This window comes from Rhinopithecus bieti, unplaced genomic scaffold (assembly GCF_001698545.2).
Source record: "Rhinopithecus bieti isolate Rb0 unplaced genomic scaffold, ASM169854v2 scaffold_6933, whole genome shotgun sequence".
Taxonomy (NCBI): domain Eukaryota; kingdom Metazoa; phylum Chordata; class Mammalia; order Primates; family Cercopithecidae; genus Rhinopithecus; species Rhinopithecus bieti.
This window is the reverse complement of record NW_016805426.1, coordinates 2,573,325-2,590,780: the sequence shown is the minus strand read 5'-3', so window position 1 is coordinate 2,590,780 and position 17,456 is coordinate 2,573,325. Positions and strand designations below refer to the sequence as shown.

At 39.9% G+C, this 17,456-nt stretch overlaps 2 protein-coding genes across 2 annotated transcripts in view; one reads left to right on the top strand and one right to left on the bottom strand.

Moving 5' to 3' along the window:
- Positions 1–809: 809 nt before the first annotated feature.
- On the bottom strand, positions 810–14,569 carry ATP5F1C (ATP synthase F1 subunit gamma). Its single transcript, XM_017872491.1, is given in 9 exon segments — positions 810–910; positions 1,243–1,398; positions 3,241–3,305; positions 3,417–3,560; positions 4,154–4,343; positions 4,346–4,357; positions 5,844–5,975; positions 6,540–6,574; positions 14,436–14,569. Coding segments are annotated over 9 exon segments (891 nt in total). The 5' UTR covers positions 14,492–14,569.
- A 109-nt stretch (positions 14,570–14,678) lies between these two features.
- Positions 14,679–17,456, top strand: part of KIN (Kin17 DNA and RNA binding protein) — a 38,936-nt gene continuing 36,158 nt past the window's right edge. Inside the window, exon 1 of the mRNA XM_017872490.1 lies at positions 14,679–14,879. Coding sequence (XP_017727979.1) covers positions 14,766–14,879 — 114 coding nt within the window. The 5' untranslated portion in view covers positions 14,679–14,765. The remainder of the gene's footprint in view (positions 14,880–17,456) is intronic.

Here is a 17,456-nt window from a genome sequence, read left to right as displayed (position 1 = left end):
ACATAGTGGGTATCCAACTTAATAACTTTTTGAAATTCCCATTGTCTTAACCTTTTTTTCATAAACATTAAAGTTTTTCAACAACTAAGAAATTTTCTTGAGGAAAACAGTATATAGTTGGCCCTCAGTATCCATGGATTCAACCAAAGCTGATGAAAATATTTGGAAAAAAGACAAAATGACGATAAAATAATAAAATAAAACCAATACAACAACAATTTACATAGCATTATAACTAGAGATGATTAAAAGTATACGAGAGGATGTGCATTTGTCATATGCACTACTGTGCTATTTTATATCAGGGACTGGAGCGTCTTCAGATTTTGGTATCCTGGGGGAGGTGAGAGAGACTTCTGGAACCAATCACTTGCAGACACTGAGGGATGGCTATACTATCTTTTGGTACTGATATAGAAAACATAATGATTAAAAAATTCCTGGACCTTCCCAACATGCAATAGTTTATAGATTTATGTAAAACCAAATCTGAAACTAGCCCTGTAACTCAGAAAGCTTACAATTGTTTAAATTCCAAAAAAAATTTCATAAATGATACTGAATTATCCACATCCCATTCCTAATGCTTTAGAAAAGTGAAAACTAAGCCCGAGTGTTTCCAGCTGAAACAATAAAATAAACCAAAGAGATCCCATTTTACCACATCTTTATAGCCTCAGAGTTAGGACGCAAGATTCAGCAATGAGTCATTTCAACTTCAAAAGACAAAACAAAACTTTTAAGCATCCAAACAAGCAGACACAGCAAGAGGAAAAAAAAATTCTCTGAAGGCAACAATCTACAATTACTTACAGAGCCGCAGCACCAGAGATAATTTCAATCAACTCTTTTGTGATGACAGCTTGGCGGGTACGGTTGAATGTCAATGTCAATTTGTCAATCATCTCAGCTACAAACAAAACAAAAAGATTGCACAAAAAATCTGAAACTAGAGAAGAATAATTTGTTAACTAACTTTTGTTGCTTAATTTAAAAATAAGAGATTTTGGGGTAACAAAATTGGCCTCTCAAAAAATGTTATGAAGATATTTTTATATCTTCCATAGGATACCTTTTCACAGTACTTACAAATCAACTATCTATCAAGATATACTTTCCTACAGGTAGAAGAATGTTAAGTTAATGTTGTTGATGCTACTCTCGGCAATGGACTCCTCTCAGCTGAGATTCACTGTGTGCTCACAAGCATTCCTGCTGGCACCATCCTTATTGTGTACTTACAAGCATTCTTGCTGGCATTGTCCATGGCTGTCATCCTGGCACTCTGCTCACTAGTGCTGGACTCCTTCAAAGAGTAGTAGATGATGTTCGCCAGATTGTATTCTTGGTAATTTTGTAGCACATCAGCATCAATATCATCGTAGATACTCATGCTCTCTGTTAAAACAAGTGATCAGTTTCTTTGAAGTTATACAGAATACTAATTCATCAAAAACAGCTTTTCAGTGTAAAACTCCTTTATAATTACAGAGCAGAAATTAATGTAATATAAGGTAAATGAATCTGTTCTAATAATTTCATCTATTTCCACACTATGGATAGCATATTTTTAGCAAACTATAATGTGTAAATAAAGCATTTGATATTCTACTCCATATAACTTTAGAAAAATTAAGTCAACATTTGAAATAATTGTACTACATTTCATGATTATGAGGCCCTCTGGACAGCATTAGCATGTGCCTGTTACAAAGCCAGCAAGTACTCAATGCTTTTTCCAATTAAAAAAAAAAGAATGAATTGAAACCAATATAGTATAATACAGGTTGAGCATCCCAAATACCAAAGTCCAAAATCTGAAGTGCTCCAAAATCTGAAACATTTTGAGCACTGACATGATGCCACAAGTGGAAAATCCCACACCTGACCTTGTGCGATGGGCTGCATTCGAAACTTTGTTTCATGCAGAAAATTATCTAAAACATTGCATAAAACTGCCTTCAGGCTATGTGTATAATTATAAATATGAAAATATTCTGAAATACCAAACATTCCTGGTCCTAAGCATTCACACAAGGGATACTCAACCTGTGCAATAATTCCAACTTAGTCATTTGATTACTGAAGAAATCTGAATGTATCAATCTGGAAAATGAGAGAAGGAAAACCTTTCTAATCACGTGAAAGAGGGGGAGAACTAGAAACTGACAGGAATTGTAGTTTCAATGTTGTAGCAATTTAGTAGTACATTTCAAAATTCATTCATTGGGGTCGAGTGGTGAAATAGTACTATATTCCATCAAACTGAAAATGGTACTGGTTGTAACACCTACTTTATTTCTCATTAAGAGAGAAAAAAATGTACTCTATTACAAATGATACTCCATTGTCTGGTAGAGCCATCTCAATTTCAGAAACATTAACATGTAAAGTACATACTTGAAAATAAATGAAGTATTAGAAAATAGATGAAAATAGATGGTATATACAAGGGGAAAAAGCCTTAGAAAACTAAAATCAGTTCTAGAGTATTATTCCAGGATGCTTCAATGATCAATGATGACTTTATTCCAACAATAAAACAAGAGAATTGGGTCAGTCAGTGTAAATTAGTTGTGAACACTGTTCAACTCTCTATTCTAGGGCTTCTGTTGTACTGTAGTCAGAGGTCCCAAACATGAATTGCAAAGCCAGTTTCTAGCTATGCTCTTCAATCCTTGAGGACAAAAAATCTAATGATGAACCTCAATAGATATCAATTTCTTCAATTAATGACAGAATGGAGCAGGAATTATCAAACAATGACTGAATTAAGTATCATGGAAGTCAAGAGATGGCACTTCAACAGCCCCAGATCGGCAGGGCACAGTGGCTCACACCTGTCATATCAGCATTTTGGGAGGCTAAGGCAGGTGGATCACTTGAGGGCAGGAGTTCAAGACCAGCCTGGCCAACATGGTGAAACCCCATCTCTACTAAAGATACAAAAATTAGCCAGGCGTGGTGGTGGCATGCACCTGTAATCCCAGCTACTTGGGAGGCTGAGGCAGGACAATTGCTTGAACCCGGGAGGCGGAGGTTGCAGTGAACCAAGATCATGCCATTGCACTTCAGCCTGGGTGACACAGTGAGACTCCGTCAAAAAAAAAAAAAAAAAAGCTCCAAATCATTTGCTATAGCGCTACTGCTACCACTACCCATCTTGACACTGTCTGCCTTAGTGTACAAATCTCTTCATTCTACATGCCAAAAAATGTATGTAGTAGAAAAACTACTCACCAGCACTTGCAATGGTATTAAGGGAAAAGATGGGCTTTTCTTCTGTCTTATAGGAGATGACAGACCTAGAATTGACAAAAACAAATGTAAATCTCAAAGTAATTTTTAAACTGTTATTTCAAAATATGAACAAAACATGAACATAAAAAAAGCTTTGATTTCTAAATCTTTCTTGCCTGAATCGATTAAAGATGATGGAGCCTTCATCAAATTCATATCCAGAATTTAGTAATTCAAGGGCAATGACTGACGCATCTCCAAAAGTCGGGGGCTTTCTTCCCACTTCTTTGAATGCCACCAGAAACTGGTCCGAATGAGTTCTACAAGAAAAGCAAGAGCTCACATAGCTAGTTTAACAACACTTCTGAAAAGGCACAGGGGACGGGCAGGAGAAAACATCGTCACCATGGATCAGGTCTTTAGGGGTGTGTGTGGGTGGTGGTGATTTCCTGAGTTGTTCCACACACTATCATAATTCCTTTCCCTCAGCACCTGCAAAGAACTAAGAACTAAAAATAAGGTCCGTCTTGTTTTATATTCGTTTTGCCTTTATTCCTCTCCTTCTAATCCTAATGAACGATTGCTAACACTTCCGGGCTGGAACAGCTCCTCAGATGCCTCATTTGGCTGAATGCTGATAGCTTTTGATATTCACATGGCACTCAACTTATGATCCAGATGAAGAAGCAAAGGTAGAAAACAGGGGAAGGAAAACAGAAATGTTCCAATATATCCTGGAAAAACGAAAAAGGAAACGAACACCTCCCTGTGAGTATACCAAAAAAGGCCCTGAAGAATATACCTTGTTTAAATAAACTGTTGACGAAGGTTTTGAGAGTTTGTCAAAACTTCCGAGAGAAGATTTATTCATGCTTGCACCTTTATGAAAATAAACAATATATATTTAAATTACCTATAAAGTATGCCTCTGATTTTGTCACCAATTCCAACAAGCATAACTTCTTTCCCAGCTGCTGTTAGTGTAGCAACCTCACTTTTCATCTGTTTAGCAATGGAGGAATGAATAGCACCACACAGTCCTCGATCTGAGGACACACCAATAAGGAGGTGTTTCTTCTTGTCTTCAGGAACCTTGATATCAGCTTTTCATACAAAGCTTAAAACAAACAAAAGCAGTAATTTTTATATGCAATTTACACTAAATACAATAAATCTCCAATTTACAAAGCAGTTGGTTATTTTCAAAATATGCATTTACATTTAGCTGGCAACTGCCTAGTATAAGCAAGCGTTCTTAGGACAGCTGTAAGCTGAGGCCAGGCACAGTGGCTCATGCCTGTAATCCCAGCACTTTGGGAGGCCGAGATGGGCAGATCACCTGAGGTTAGGAGTTTGAGACCAGCCTGGCCAACACAGTGAAACCCCATCTCTATTAAAAATACAAAAATTAGCCAGGTATGGTGGCGGGGCTGTTAATCCTAGCTACTGGGGAGGCTAAGGCAGGAGAATCGCTTGAGCCTGGGAGGTGGAAGTTGTAGTGAGCTGAGATTGTCTGCACTGCACTCTAGTCTGGGCAACAGAGTAAGACTCCATCTCAAAAAAAACAAAAAACAACAAAACACACACACACACACACACACACACACACAAAATAAGGACAGCTATAAGCTGAGATTCTTGAAGATTTGGTAGATAAATAGGGGATTCACTGCATGATTTTCTTTACTATCAAATTTGCATAAATCTTCCTTAAGTTAAAAATTCTTTTAGATAGACTCAACTCCGGATAAGACAGCATGATCATAAAAAAGTTAAGAGAAAGAATGTAATTACAAGTTAAAATAGAAACTTCTTTCCCATTTCCAGCTCTTTACAATTTTATTTCCAAGATAAATTCATAATCAAGTATAAAGGCATTTAAAACACAATATAAATTCTTTTAAACTGCCATATCTCTTTTCCATTAAGAAGACTAATTAAGGATGGATTACATAAATTTCTGAAGGAAAAATGTCTTCATGCTTTTGAAAAGATAAGAATGGTGATTAAGTATCTTGAAAATGAAGGTTCTCAGCTGCTTTTCCTGCTTCAACATCATTCGGATTCTTCTCACAACACCATCAAGAGTCATATCCATGACCACCTGGTCAGCTCTCCACTGCAATGCCCCTACCTGCCCCACTGCAGTCCTAAAATGCCACACTACAAAGTCATAGGATGAAATTAAGCCCTTGCACCTAATGCATGGTTTCCAAGTTCTTCTGATGGTATACTTAGTAACCGGGAAAATTTCAGAATATTTTAAAAGTTAACATGGTCACGTATAATGGTTAACAAATACACAGGCTCTGACACCAAACCACATAGGTCCAAACAGGCTCTTCATCCTTTTATATGTGATCTTAGGCAAGTTACTTAACTTCCGTGTGCTTCAGTTTTTCTCACTGGAAAGCAGGGATTCTAACAGTTCCTACCTGCATGGGTTGTTATCGTTACGTGTCAAGTGGATATAGATGAAAAATAAGTACATGTCAGGTACTTGAATAGGCTTGACATCACTGTAAGCTCTAGATACAGGTCATCAGTAGTCTTCTTTGTGTTAAACAGTTCTTCCTAATTTGTGAATTACACTCTTCCCTTACCCAAAGATCCCAATCCATATATTCGAGCTGGTTTCAGCTCTCTCTCAGCTCGGGCATATTTTGCTGCTGCTACCATTTTCATAGACTTGGTAATTTTCTGGATGTTTTTGATGGACTTTAGTCTCCTGGTAACTGAAAAATAGAAGTACTGTGTTAAGACAAAGGAATTACCATCTAACTTCATTGTGAATTTATTGAAATATTTGTCTAAAGTGCAGGGCAGAATAATGAGCACTTAGATAAACAATAAACAGCATGATGCTAAACCAGTCTTAATAGTACTAATAAAAGAAAGGCAAGACTAGCTACTACTTAGGACAAGCAAATGGCAACATAAGACAATAATATACATTTAAAACATTAAATGGTATTGAAAATTGCCTTAACCACATATTCCATAACATTATTTATATATAATTCCATAACATTATTTACCCCTCCTCACACCCACACTGGTATAGTTTTTTCTAGTTACGTCATGATCATTCTACAGACGACAGAATACAGCTTTCTCATGTGTCCTTTCTTATTGGTCTTTTCAGAACAAGTCCAACATCCCAAACACACAACGGAAATCCATTTGGTCAGTTTTGATCAAATATACAATGGGCTAAAGCAGTATATTTTTGAAAGTATTTGTATTTGTCAAAATTTAGTTTTTCTTAATTCACATATTGAAACAAACAACATACTTACTATCTTTCAAAGTTGCCATATTTCGAACTTGAATCCTGAGGATAAAAGTTTTAAAATTGTTTCAGGTTTTGAAAATAGTTCCGTTACACAAGAAAAACTTTCAGAGTTAATATATTTATTTAAAGAATATCCCATAAAGAAGCAATCTACCAAATACAGGACTCAGATGTATATGAACAGACATCTATTTAAATTCCTGAGTAGTGGCGCGAATCCCTGTATCGAAGGCCTCCTTTCATTTGGCCTGTCTCTAACACCACCTTCCCTGAAGTCAACATGCTCTATTGACTCCCACATGTTCTATTCCCACCTCCATATCTTTGCTTATGTTGTTTCCATAACAGAAAAGCCCCTCCCCTTGTTAAGCTGCCCAACTATACTTCAAGTCAAGGCCAGCCACTCTAAAAACTTCCTTAGTTCACAGTAACCTCTTCCAGCAACACTTAGAGTCAATGATGTAGTCGAACATGACTATACGTGTAAAAGTAGTTTATATCAACTGATTCTTTTTCAATTCAGTTCAATAAACATCTGCCAAGCTGCTCTACATTCCAGGCACTAGTAAACACGACATGGTCTCTGACATATTACCTCATAAACAAGGTTCATGAAAAATTACATTTACATAAAATTTAATATTTTTTCAAGTCTTTAAAATTGAAATGCTAATGTGCAGAAGTCAAAATGATTAGACTTAAATGAAATGTTGGTGAAAGATGAATATGAGAGAATTCGTGCCCTGATGGGAGAAGACGTGCTAAAAAATATGAAATTATCTTCCTGCCTTCAAATCCATACAAAGTGCCTATGTTTGCAGGCAAGCTACACTGGAGAATTGAGCAATGAGTAAATGTGTTCACAAAGGAGGGACCTAAGGAGGGGATTCTCGGGAACGGGATGTCATTTTAAGAAGATTCATGTTCAGGAAAGAGTGAGAATGGAGAAGGGGAAGCTGGAGACATGGGCTGGGTTTATCACTTTAAATAATTAATATTTTAAATATTAAAACAAATCAGTTTAAATCTTATTTGTAGGTTAGTAGGGAAGTGAATGTTTTTGTAGGTTAGTAGGGAAATGAATGTTTGTAAGCCCACAAATCAGTTTAGTATTTCAGCAAAGTATCTCAGATGGCAGTGACAAGCGTAAAATGAGGTTGGAGTTTTGATGAATATTGAAAACATGGGGACATAGGCTGCCGCAGCCTCACAAGAGACCTCAAGAACCTGGACAAAGATGCTGGCAAAGCAATAGGAGATTAGATTTGCGAGTATTTAACTTCTTCACATGTACATTCGTAGTAGAAAATAAAACAATAAGAATGATTTAAGGTTTCTCTAATTGAATGACCTCGGTGGACGGTGACTAATATCGCTCATGAGCATAGATGAGATGCAAAAATCCTCAACAGTGTATTAGCAAATCGAATCCAACAATGTATTAAAAATAATTATATACTATCACTAAGTGGGATTGACTCCAGGTATGCAAAGATGGTTCAATATTTAAAAATCAAATAATATAATCTATTACGTCAACAGGTTAAAGAAGAAAAAAGCATACAATCAATAGGTGCAGAAAAAGCATCCAACAAAATCTAACACCCATTCATGATAAAGTCTCTCAGCAAACTAGAAATAGAGAACTTCCTCAACCTGCTAAAAAACAAAATACAAAAACCTTGACTTAATGGGAGAGGCTAGGAGCTTTCCCCATAAGATTGGGAACAAGACAAGGAAATCCCCACTCACTCTTCTTTGGTATCATACTCGAAGTCTTAGCTAATGCAGTAAGACAAGAAAATAAGAGGCATAGAGATTTGAAGGGAAGGAATAAAACTGTTTTTGTTCATAGATGACATGATTATCTATGTAGAAAATCCCAAAGAATAAAAATAATCCCTCCTAAAGCCGATAAACATTTATGACCAGGTTGCAGGATATAAGCTTAGTGTATATAAAAAGCTAGTTGCATTCCTCTACAGCAGCCCTGAACTACTGGAGTATGAAGTTAAAAATGCCCGCATACAATTACATGGTTAAAATTACAAACTTCATGTTACATGTGTTTTACAATTTTAAAAATCCACTAAAATCTCAGCAAGTTACTTTGTGGATATCAATAAACCGATTTTCAAGGTTATACGGGAAGGCCAAAGACCTAGAAAAGCCAAGCAATACCATCAGGACTAACACTACCTGACTTTAAGACTTCCTTTAAAGTTACAGTAATAAAGAAGCAAAAACAATTCAAGGAAAAAAGGATATTCTAACAAACAAATGGTACTGGAATAACTGGACACTTACATGCAAAAATACTAATCTGTACAATGACTTCACGAATTTCATAAAAATTAACTTAAAATGAACCACAGGCCTAAATATAAAATGCCAAACTGTAAAACTTCTAGAAGATACCACAGGAGACAATCCAGGTGCCTTGGGTTTGGCAATAAGTTTTTAAATACAACACCAAAAGCATCATCCATGACAGAAAAAATTAATTTGGGCTTTATTGAAATTTAAAACTTCTGTCCTGTGAAAATACTGTAAAGAGAATGAAAAGTCAATCCACAGGCTGGGAGAAAATATTTCTAAAACTCATCTCTGATAAAGGACTTGTTACCAAAACAAACAACTCTTAAAATGCAATAAGAGAAAAAACAACCCAAATAAAAAGATGGACAAAAGATCTGGAGACTTCACCAAAGAAACAGATGGCAGGGCTGAGTGCGGTCGCTCATACAATCCCAGCACTTTGGGAGGCCGAGGCGGGCGGATCACAAGGTCAGGAGTTCCGAGACCAGCCTGACCAACATGGTGAAACCTCATCTCTACTAAAAATACAAAAAATGAGCCAGGCGTGGTGGTATGCACCTGTAATCCCAGCTACTTGGGAGGCTGAGGCAGGAGAATCACTGGAACCCAGGAAGCAGAGGTTGTGGTGAGCAGAGATGGCACCATTGCATTCCAGCCTGGGTGACAGAGCAAGACTCTGTTCCCCACTGCGCCCCCTCCAAAAAAAAAAAAAAAAAAAAAAAACCCAGATGGCAAAAAGCATATATGATGCTCAGTAACACATCATTAGAAAACTGCAAGTCAAAACAGTAAAATACTACTACACACCTGCAAGAATGGATAAAACCCAAAAAACTGACCACCAAACAATGATAAGGATGTGGAACAAAAGGAACTCTCGCTGATTACTGGCAGGAATGTAAAATAGTACACAGCCACTTGGGAAGAAGTTCTGGCAGATTTTTACAAAGCTAAACCTAGTCTTAACTTATGATCCAGCAATCAGTATTTACCTAACTGAGATGAAAAGTTATGTCCACATAAAATCTACACATAAGCATGTAAAGCAGCTTCATTCATGATGCCAAAAGTTGGAAGCAACCCAGATGTCCTTTGATACATGAATGAATGGATCTAACTCTGATACACCCATACAATGGACCATTATTCACCAAAACCACAAAGGAGCTATTAAGTCATAAAAAAGCCTGGAGAAACCTTAAGTGCATAGTGCTAAGGGAGAGAGGGCAGTCTGAAAAAGACCAAATCCTGTATGATTCTGGCTATACGACATGCCAGAAAAGGCGATGATCTAGCAATAGTTGAGAGAAGTGGTGGTCAGGGTTTTGGGGAGAGAGGAGGGATTTTTAGGGGAGTGAAGCTCTTCAGTATGATATTGTAATGGTGGATACATGTCATTACACATTTGCCCAAATCCATAGAACTGTATAACAAAGAGTGGATCTTTTTTGGGGTTTGAAGACAGGGTCTCACTCCCCTCACCCAGGCTAGAGTGCAGTGGCGTGACCATGGCTCCCTGTGGTCTCGACTTCCTGGGCTCAGGTGATTCTCCCCCTTCAGCATAAAAATATTAGATTTGGTTTTAAGAACCAATCTACTAAAGGAAAAGATAAAAGCTGACAAATCCTGACAAGCTCTGTTATTTCAGAGCACAAACTACCTGCCATGACTGTTCTACTAGCAACAGCTTTTCATAATCACACTTAAAAAGTAATACCAGTTTTTGGCTAACCTTCCTGTTTTGGTGTAGTAATGACTTTTCTCCCTGAACACAAAATTTATTGGTTATAACAAGTCACACTTCGATATTATGGTTTTAGGCAGACACTTCAAATGAACTGACACAAGTTTCTGGTCAGAGAATACTGTTTGGAACAAATTTGAATTGCATACCATATTTGGACAAACACAGAATGTTTTGGTTTCCTTAAGTACTCCAAGTCAGAGGTATGAAGAGGTAGCATCTTTTGTGATAATGCTATGCACTTACCCTAATTTCATGTGTTTTAAAGCACTCTCATGTTTAGCTTTCATTTAATTCTGAAGATGTCTATGTTACTACTTTAATTTTTAGGTACAATTTGAGTAAGAACAGTGATGAGCCATTTGAACTCTCTTTAGGGATAGTTTCCTTTACTAAATATAAATTTTTTGCAAATGAGGAGATAAAGCTCTGAATCACTGCACGTCCTGACATCCTCTGGAGATTAAGAAACACAGCAGAGGGAGAATCAAATGTACTGTGGATTACCACTATCTACCATGATCCCACAGCACTGTTAGAACAGCTGATGAAGGCAGTGGAGGAGGGAATCAGGAATGACACCCTTCCAAGAAACTACAATTTGAGAGATTTTTAAGGAGTGTATTAAGATATATAAAAACTTAAAAAGGAAGCAACATTGGCTAATTCTCAAGGAAAAGAAAATTATGAAGTACTTCTAATTCTGATATTAAATGTGCAAAAGTCCATCACCTGCCACCAGCAAAAACTGACTCCTTCACACTTCTCTAACCCACACCCAGGACTGCATCATCTTTTTTTTTTTTTTTTTGAGATGGAGTCTCGCTCTGTCACCAGGTTGGAGTGCAGTGGCACAATCTCAGCTCACTGCAACCTCCGCCTCCCGGGTTCAAGTGCTTCTCCTGTCTCAGCCTCCCGAGTAGCTGGGATTTCAGGCACGTACCACCACGTCTGGCTAATTTTTGTATTTTTAGTAGAGACAGGGTTTCACCATGTTGGCCAGTATGGTCTCTATCTCTTGACCTCGTGATCCTCCCGCCTCGGCCTCTCCAAGTGCTGGGATGACAGGCGTGAGCCACTGCGCCTGGCCCGACTGCATCTTCTTTTCCTCTTTTGGCAAGTCCAAGCAATCTTCTTACATTACATTTGATGTAGAAACTGTACTTAAACTCTTCATTTAGGCAATGATATACAGCATTTGGATCCCTATCAGCATTTCTCCCACTGTCCTACATGCTTTGCAAATACTCTAATCCTCACACTAACCCACTGAATTGTGCACTTTTATTGCATACATTTGACAGACGAGGAACTGGTGGGACAGACACTAAGTAACCCGCCCAAGGTCACAGAGCTGCTAAGTGGCAATCAGAATTCAATCCCTGCCATCTGAATGGAGCCCTTCAGGGCTGGCTACAGAGTCTCTCTTTATACAGTACTATACTCTGCTGCCTAACATTTTTTACATTTACTAGTAAATATCTGCCCTTATGGTCTCTGATGACAATTTGTCTTTTCTCTCCTGAAATGCCATCTCCTTTTCGGTGTATGTAGTTTATGACTACTGACACGTTATTACAGAACAGTTCCATTTTAGAGACTACTGAACTCTAAGACATAGAAATATGTTTTTCCCAGATTTGAAGACAGTAAAATCAGGGACTCTTTCTCTCCAAATTTTATTTCCATTTTCTTAAATGTTACTTAAAAAAAAAAAAAGGTTTAACTTTCAAAAGTTAGGGTATTTTGCCGATACCCTAACAACTGTTAAAATAACCACTGTAAATTTAAGTAAGACTAATGTTTAATTTATGTTAGTATGGTGATCTCTCTGAAAACAAAAACTAAAACAATAACAAATTGTACTTTAAAAAACTTCCAGTAATCAAGACAGAAGCGTGGGAATATGCCTCTTCATGGTTCATTAAGGCAAAGGTATTTTTTCCCCTTCCAAATTAATTCTGTGGAGTGTTTTTAATTTCTGCATTCCAAAGGCAATTATAATTAATGGGAAGAGAAATGGCAGAAGAGGCAGGAAAGACATTAAGCACCAGGAGTGAAGGCATAAGTGAAAAGAAGAGGACAGAATATGCTTTCATAGTGGAACACGGTGGATTGATGCCTTAAAACCAATATTCCAAAGGGATTAATGTCAGGATTAGGACCTTTATATGCTGATTGAGGTTCCCATTTCAGCTCCTAACAGTAGTTGTCTCGAACTGAGAGCGCTTACTTAAAACGATCCTTTTCTAAAGGAGCTTCAAATGATCTTACAAGTGCTTTTAAAAAAGATATTTCTAAAATTTTTTGTAAAATATTCTGTCTTTGCTTAAGAAACTCTTTCCATTTTTTTAAAGATCAACTTAGAAACAAAACTAAGGTTCTAAAAATACTGACAGACAACATTAATGCGTGGCAAGAAGGTAAGGACAGGAGAGCTGATGTTCGCAGAGCACCACTGCATGCCAGGCACTGTTCCAGGAAGCTGACCGGGACGTTATCTATTTGTTCACCATCACGTTTTGGCACTTTCCAAGTACCACCAGGTGCAGTGCAAGCACTCAGCTAACGTTCTGCTGAGTGGTTAACAAGTGGGGCAATCTATACAACTGAAAATCCAACTACGGTGACCTTTTAATTCCCATGAATTTATTTTTCCGTATTAGAGAAAAAAAATCTGACTTCCAAGGCCAAGTCACCAAAAATTTTATGTGGCTAATTCACATCAGATTTCATTCTGAAAATCTCGTATATTGCTATCAGTGATTTGCTTAATGCAAAACGTATTTATTTCAATTAATGTTTTATGGTCCCTTCATATAAATTAGGATACAAAAAAACTGTAGCGCCTTAGAAATCCTCCATACTGTTAAGAGCAGGGAATTGCTACCACACAGCCTATAATCCCATTAGCAGCGTGTCTGAAATTCTTTCAGATTCTGTCAAGCTTCAAAACTTAACAGCACCACCCACAAACTAACTTTTACCTGCCCATTCCCAGGCCTTCTAATATGCATTCCCCCGGCCCAGGTTCCCCCACCTGTAACTAATGTTTAAAATTCTCGAGGCTCGTGGAACCATTTAGCTGCACGTCAGTTAACAAATACCACTTAAAGCCCACCAACCTCCTCCCCCTAGGACCTTGGGGCAATTTCATGACCTTGCAGGGTTACGGTTTCAGCAAGTGGTTTCAAGGTACTGCTAGGTGTCCTTCCCTTCCCCGCCCTCAGACAGATCTGTACGGTCCCTTCGGCACCAAGACCACCCTCAGGGGCATCTAGGATGTTCGCCTTAGATGTTCCAGCACCCAGCAAAGCGTCTGCAACACGGGAGGTGCTCGAGGGCCGCGCTCTCTGACTCGACCGAATCTTAAAGGGTCACTCTGTCCAGCACTGGAGGGTTTCAAAGGGCGTCAAGGACAAAAAGCACAACTTAACATTTCCCCTGGGCTATCGCTCAGGCTTTCGACACCTCGCGGGCCCTGAGACTGGGGGCCTGGCTCGCAGTAGGAGCTCAGGAAGTGTTGATCAGCAGAGGGAACTCAAGACCGCCCATACGTCAATTTGGACTCAGGCCGCAGACCCGAGGTCCCAGGTGGCCCTCCGGCCTCAGGGGACCGGGCGGGACCTTGCTCCGCCGGAGCCCGGCCCTGCGCACGCCTCGCCGGCCTCAGAGCCGCTTCCTGCAGCCCCCGCTACCCGGCGCTTCCGAGGGGCCGGGGCCCAGCCAGGCCCTGCGACCCCAGATCTGCTCCCGCGCCCATCTCCTCCTCCCTGCCCCGTGTCCAAGCTCTTCCATCCCTTGCGGTCCTGCCGATCTTCCCGCAAGTTGCCATACCATTGAGGCTGCAAGGTCCAGGCCGACAGCCCAGTTACGCCCGCGCGAGAGAACATGGTAGCCGCAGCCCTGTTGAAGGTCGGTCAGGCAGGCCTCAACGCGCATGCGCAAAAGCTTCCTCACGCGCCCCTCCCACCTCCCGCTCTTCTTCAGTCTCGTTTCTTCGCGCTACGCCGAGGGGAGTCTCGCGAGCGTTGTAACCCAGTCTTCCCAGGCCCCACCTCTTTTCGCCTCTCGGCGGGGATTTGTCCCGCCCACCGCCGCCTGCCAAGTTCCGTTTCCGGCTTGCTGGGCACTAGGGTCCAGAAAGTGACCGCTGCCGTGGTCGCCATGGGGAAGTCGGATTTTCTTACTCCCAAGGCTATCGCCAACAGGATCAAGTCCAAGGGCCTGCAGAAACTACGCTGGTATTGCCAGATGTGCCAGAAGCAGTGCCGGGACGAGGTGAGTGGGCCCGGAGTGGCCCCGTCTTCCCCGGAGGGCCCCTGGGAATCCAGGATCAGGTCCTGGACGCGGGGCTGAGGGCGCGGGGCCGGGGCTCCTGGGATCCGGGTCTTGAGGCTTCTGAGGTCTGTGCCAGGCGAGTCAACTACTCAGCGCACTAGAGCCGTCCCTCCCCGCAGCCCGCGGACCCAGCGGGCAGCCTGTGTTCTGCGACCCCTCATTCCTCCCTAGTTCCGATCCCCACCATCAAAGAAACGACATCAGAAAAGGTTTTGCAGCCCTCACAGGGGCGGGGATACTGCAATACTAGATGCCCGGACAATGCCAGTAACAGTCATCAGCTCTGACTTGACTTGGCTCTTAAGAGAAACAGGGTGGTTAGGATTCACAACTCTTGGGATCAGGTGAGTGAAAAAGGAGAGCTAAGCTCTTCCACACAACTCATCTAGCAAGCATTTATTGAGCACCTACACTGTACCGGGCACTGAATAATATTGTGGTTAAGATTATGGATTTATCTGGTTTATGGATATATCAGACTGTCAAAATTTAAAGTCAAGCTGGGCCACTTACCAAGCATTTGGTCTTGGTCAGGTTATTTACTTATATTCTCCTTTACTTATCTGTAAAGAGGGAATAATAATTTCACCTACTTGTAGGATTGTCGTTGAGTTTTAAATGAGTGAAGTATATATAGAGTGGCTCAAGGAGTTTGGGCAGATCTTGAAAAGCCTTATATGCTGCACTATGGAATTTACGCTTTTCCCCATTAAAGAGGTGGTTGATGGAATGCTGTGCAGAGTAGCGATGTGATCATAATTTTCTCCGAAGATTGGACTGGATTGGGTAAGGGTGGAAGAACATTGAGGCAATTGGAATAATCTAATCCAGTGTTTCTACAAGTGAAGGAAGAGATATTTTAGGTGGGACTCATACTGACTAACATTGATACAGTTATTCTCTTTAGTTCTATTAATGAATACCTGTATATCCATTATCTAATGTCTTAGTCTGCTTGGACTGCCATATAAAGTGCAATAGACTGGGTGGTTTAAATGACAGAAATTTATTTCTCACAGTTCCGAAGGCTGGGAAGTTCAAGATCAAGGTGCTGGCATGGTCAGATTCTAGTAAGGGTCCTCTTCTTGGTTTGCAGAAACTGCCTCTATCCTCACAAAGCAGATAGAGCAAGCTCTAGTAGACACCTCTCTTCCTTTTTTTTTTTTTTTTTTTTTAAGATAAGGTCCCACCCTGTTCATCATGCAGGCTCTACCCTTGTGACCTCATCTAAACCTGGTCACCTCCAAAGGCCCACCTCCTAATGCCATCCCCTTAGGGGTTAGGGTTCAACATATGAACTTTGGGGAAACGCAAACATGCAGTCAGTAACACCCAGGCTTAACGCTTTAAGTAATCTTGCCATGTTTAATTTATAAAAAATATTTTAAAGTAAATTACCAATATCAGGATATTTCACCTCTAAATACTTAAATAGACATCTCTACAATTTCAGGATTCTTTTCTATATAACCACAATATATGTAATCAGCATAACAAAATTAATAGAAGTTCCTCTTTATCATCTAATACACAGTCACACTTCCTCAGTTGTCCTCCAACTGCTTCTTGAAATCAAGATTCAATCAAAAGCCATGGAGTGTTACAGATTTGGTTATTAGGACCCCCACCCCCCGAGTCTCCCTCATCATCAACATCCTGTAACAGGCTGTTATATTTGTTACCGTGGATGAAACTGCATTGACACATCAGTATCATCCAGAATCCCTAGTTTACATTAGGGTTCACTCTTGGTGTTGTATATCCTATGGATTTTGACAAATGGATAATGATATGTCTTCACCTTTATAAAATCTCACAAAATAGTTTTAACTGCCCAAAAAGTTATCTGTGCTCTGAGTTATTAGGACTTTTAGTTTTCTCTAAATTTAATTCTCTCTATATTCTGAATTTAGAATATAACCCATTTTCCCTCCACCCCTTTTTCTTTTTTTTTCCAGACAGAGTCTTGCCTGTCTCACAGGCTGGAATGCAGTGATGCGATCTCACTCACTGCAGCCTCTGCCTCCTGGGTTCAAGTGATTCTCATGCCTCAGCCTCCTAAGTAGATGGGATTACGGTCATCTGGCACCACGCCTGGCTAATGTTTATATTTTGGTGGAGGCAAGGTTTTGCCATGTTGGCCAGGCTGGTCTCAAACTCCTGTCCTCAGGTGATTCACCTGCCTCGGCCTCCCAAAGTGCTGGGATTACAGGCGTGAGCCACCGCGCCCGGCCTTCTTTTTCTTGACATTGACTTGTTGAAGAGAGGAGGCCAGGCTGTTGTCCTGTAACATCCCATATGTGTTGACTTGTTTCCCCTGGTTATCTTTTGCCTTCTAACTCGTAGTTTCTGTCAACTGGAAATTAGATCTAAAAGCTTTGATTGGGTTAGGTTAAACATTTTGGCGAGAAAGAATACTTTGTAGGTGATCTTGATAGATTAATTTCAGGTTAAACACTTGCTGGGAGGAATATAGTTTTTTTGTTTTTTGGTTGTTTTTTTTTTTTTTTTTTTTTT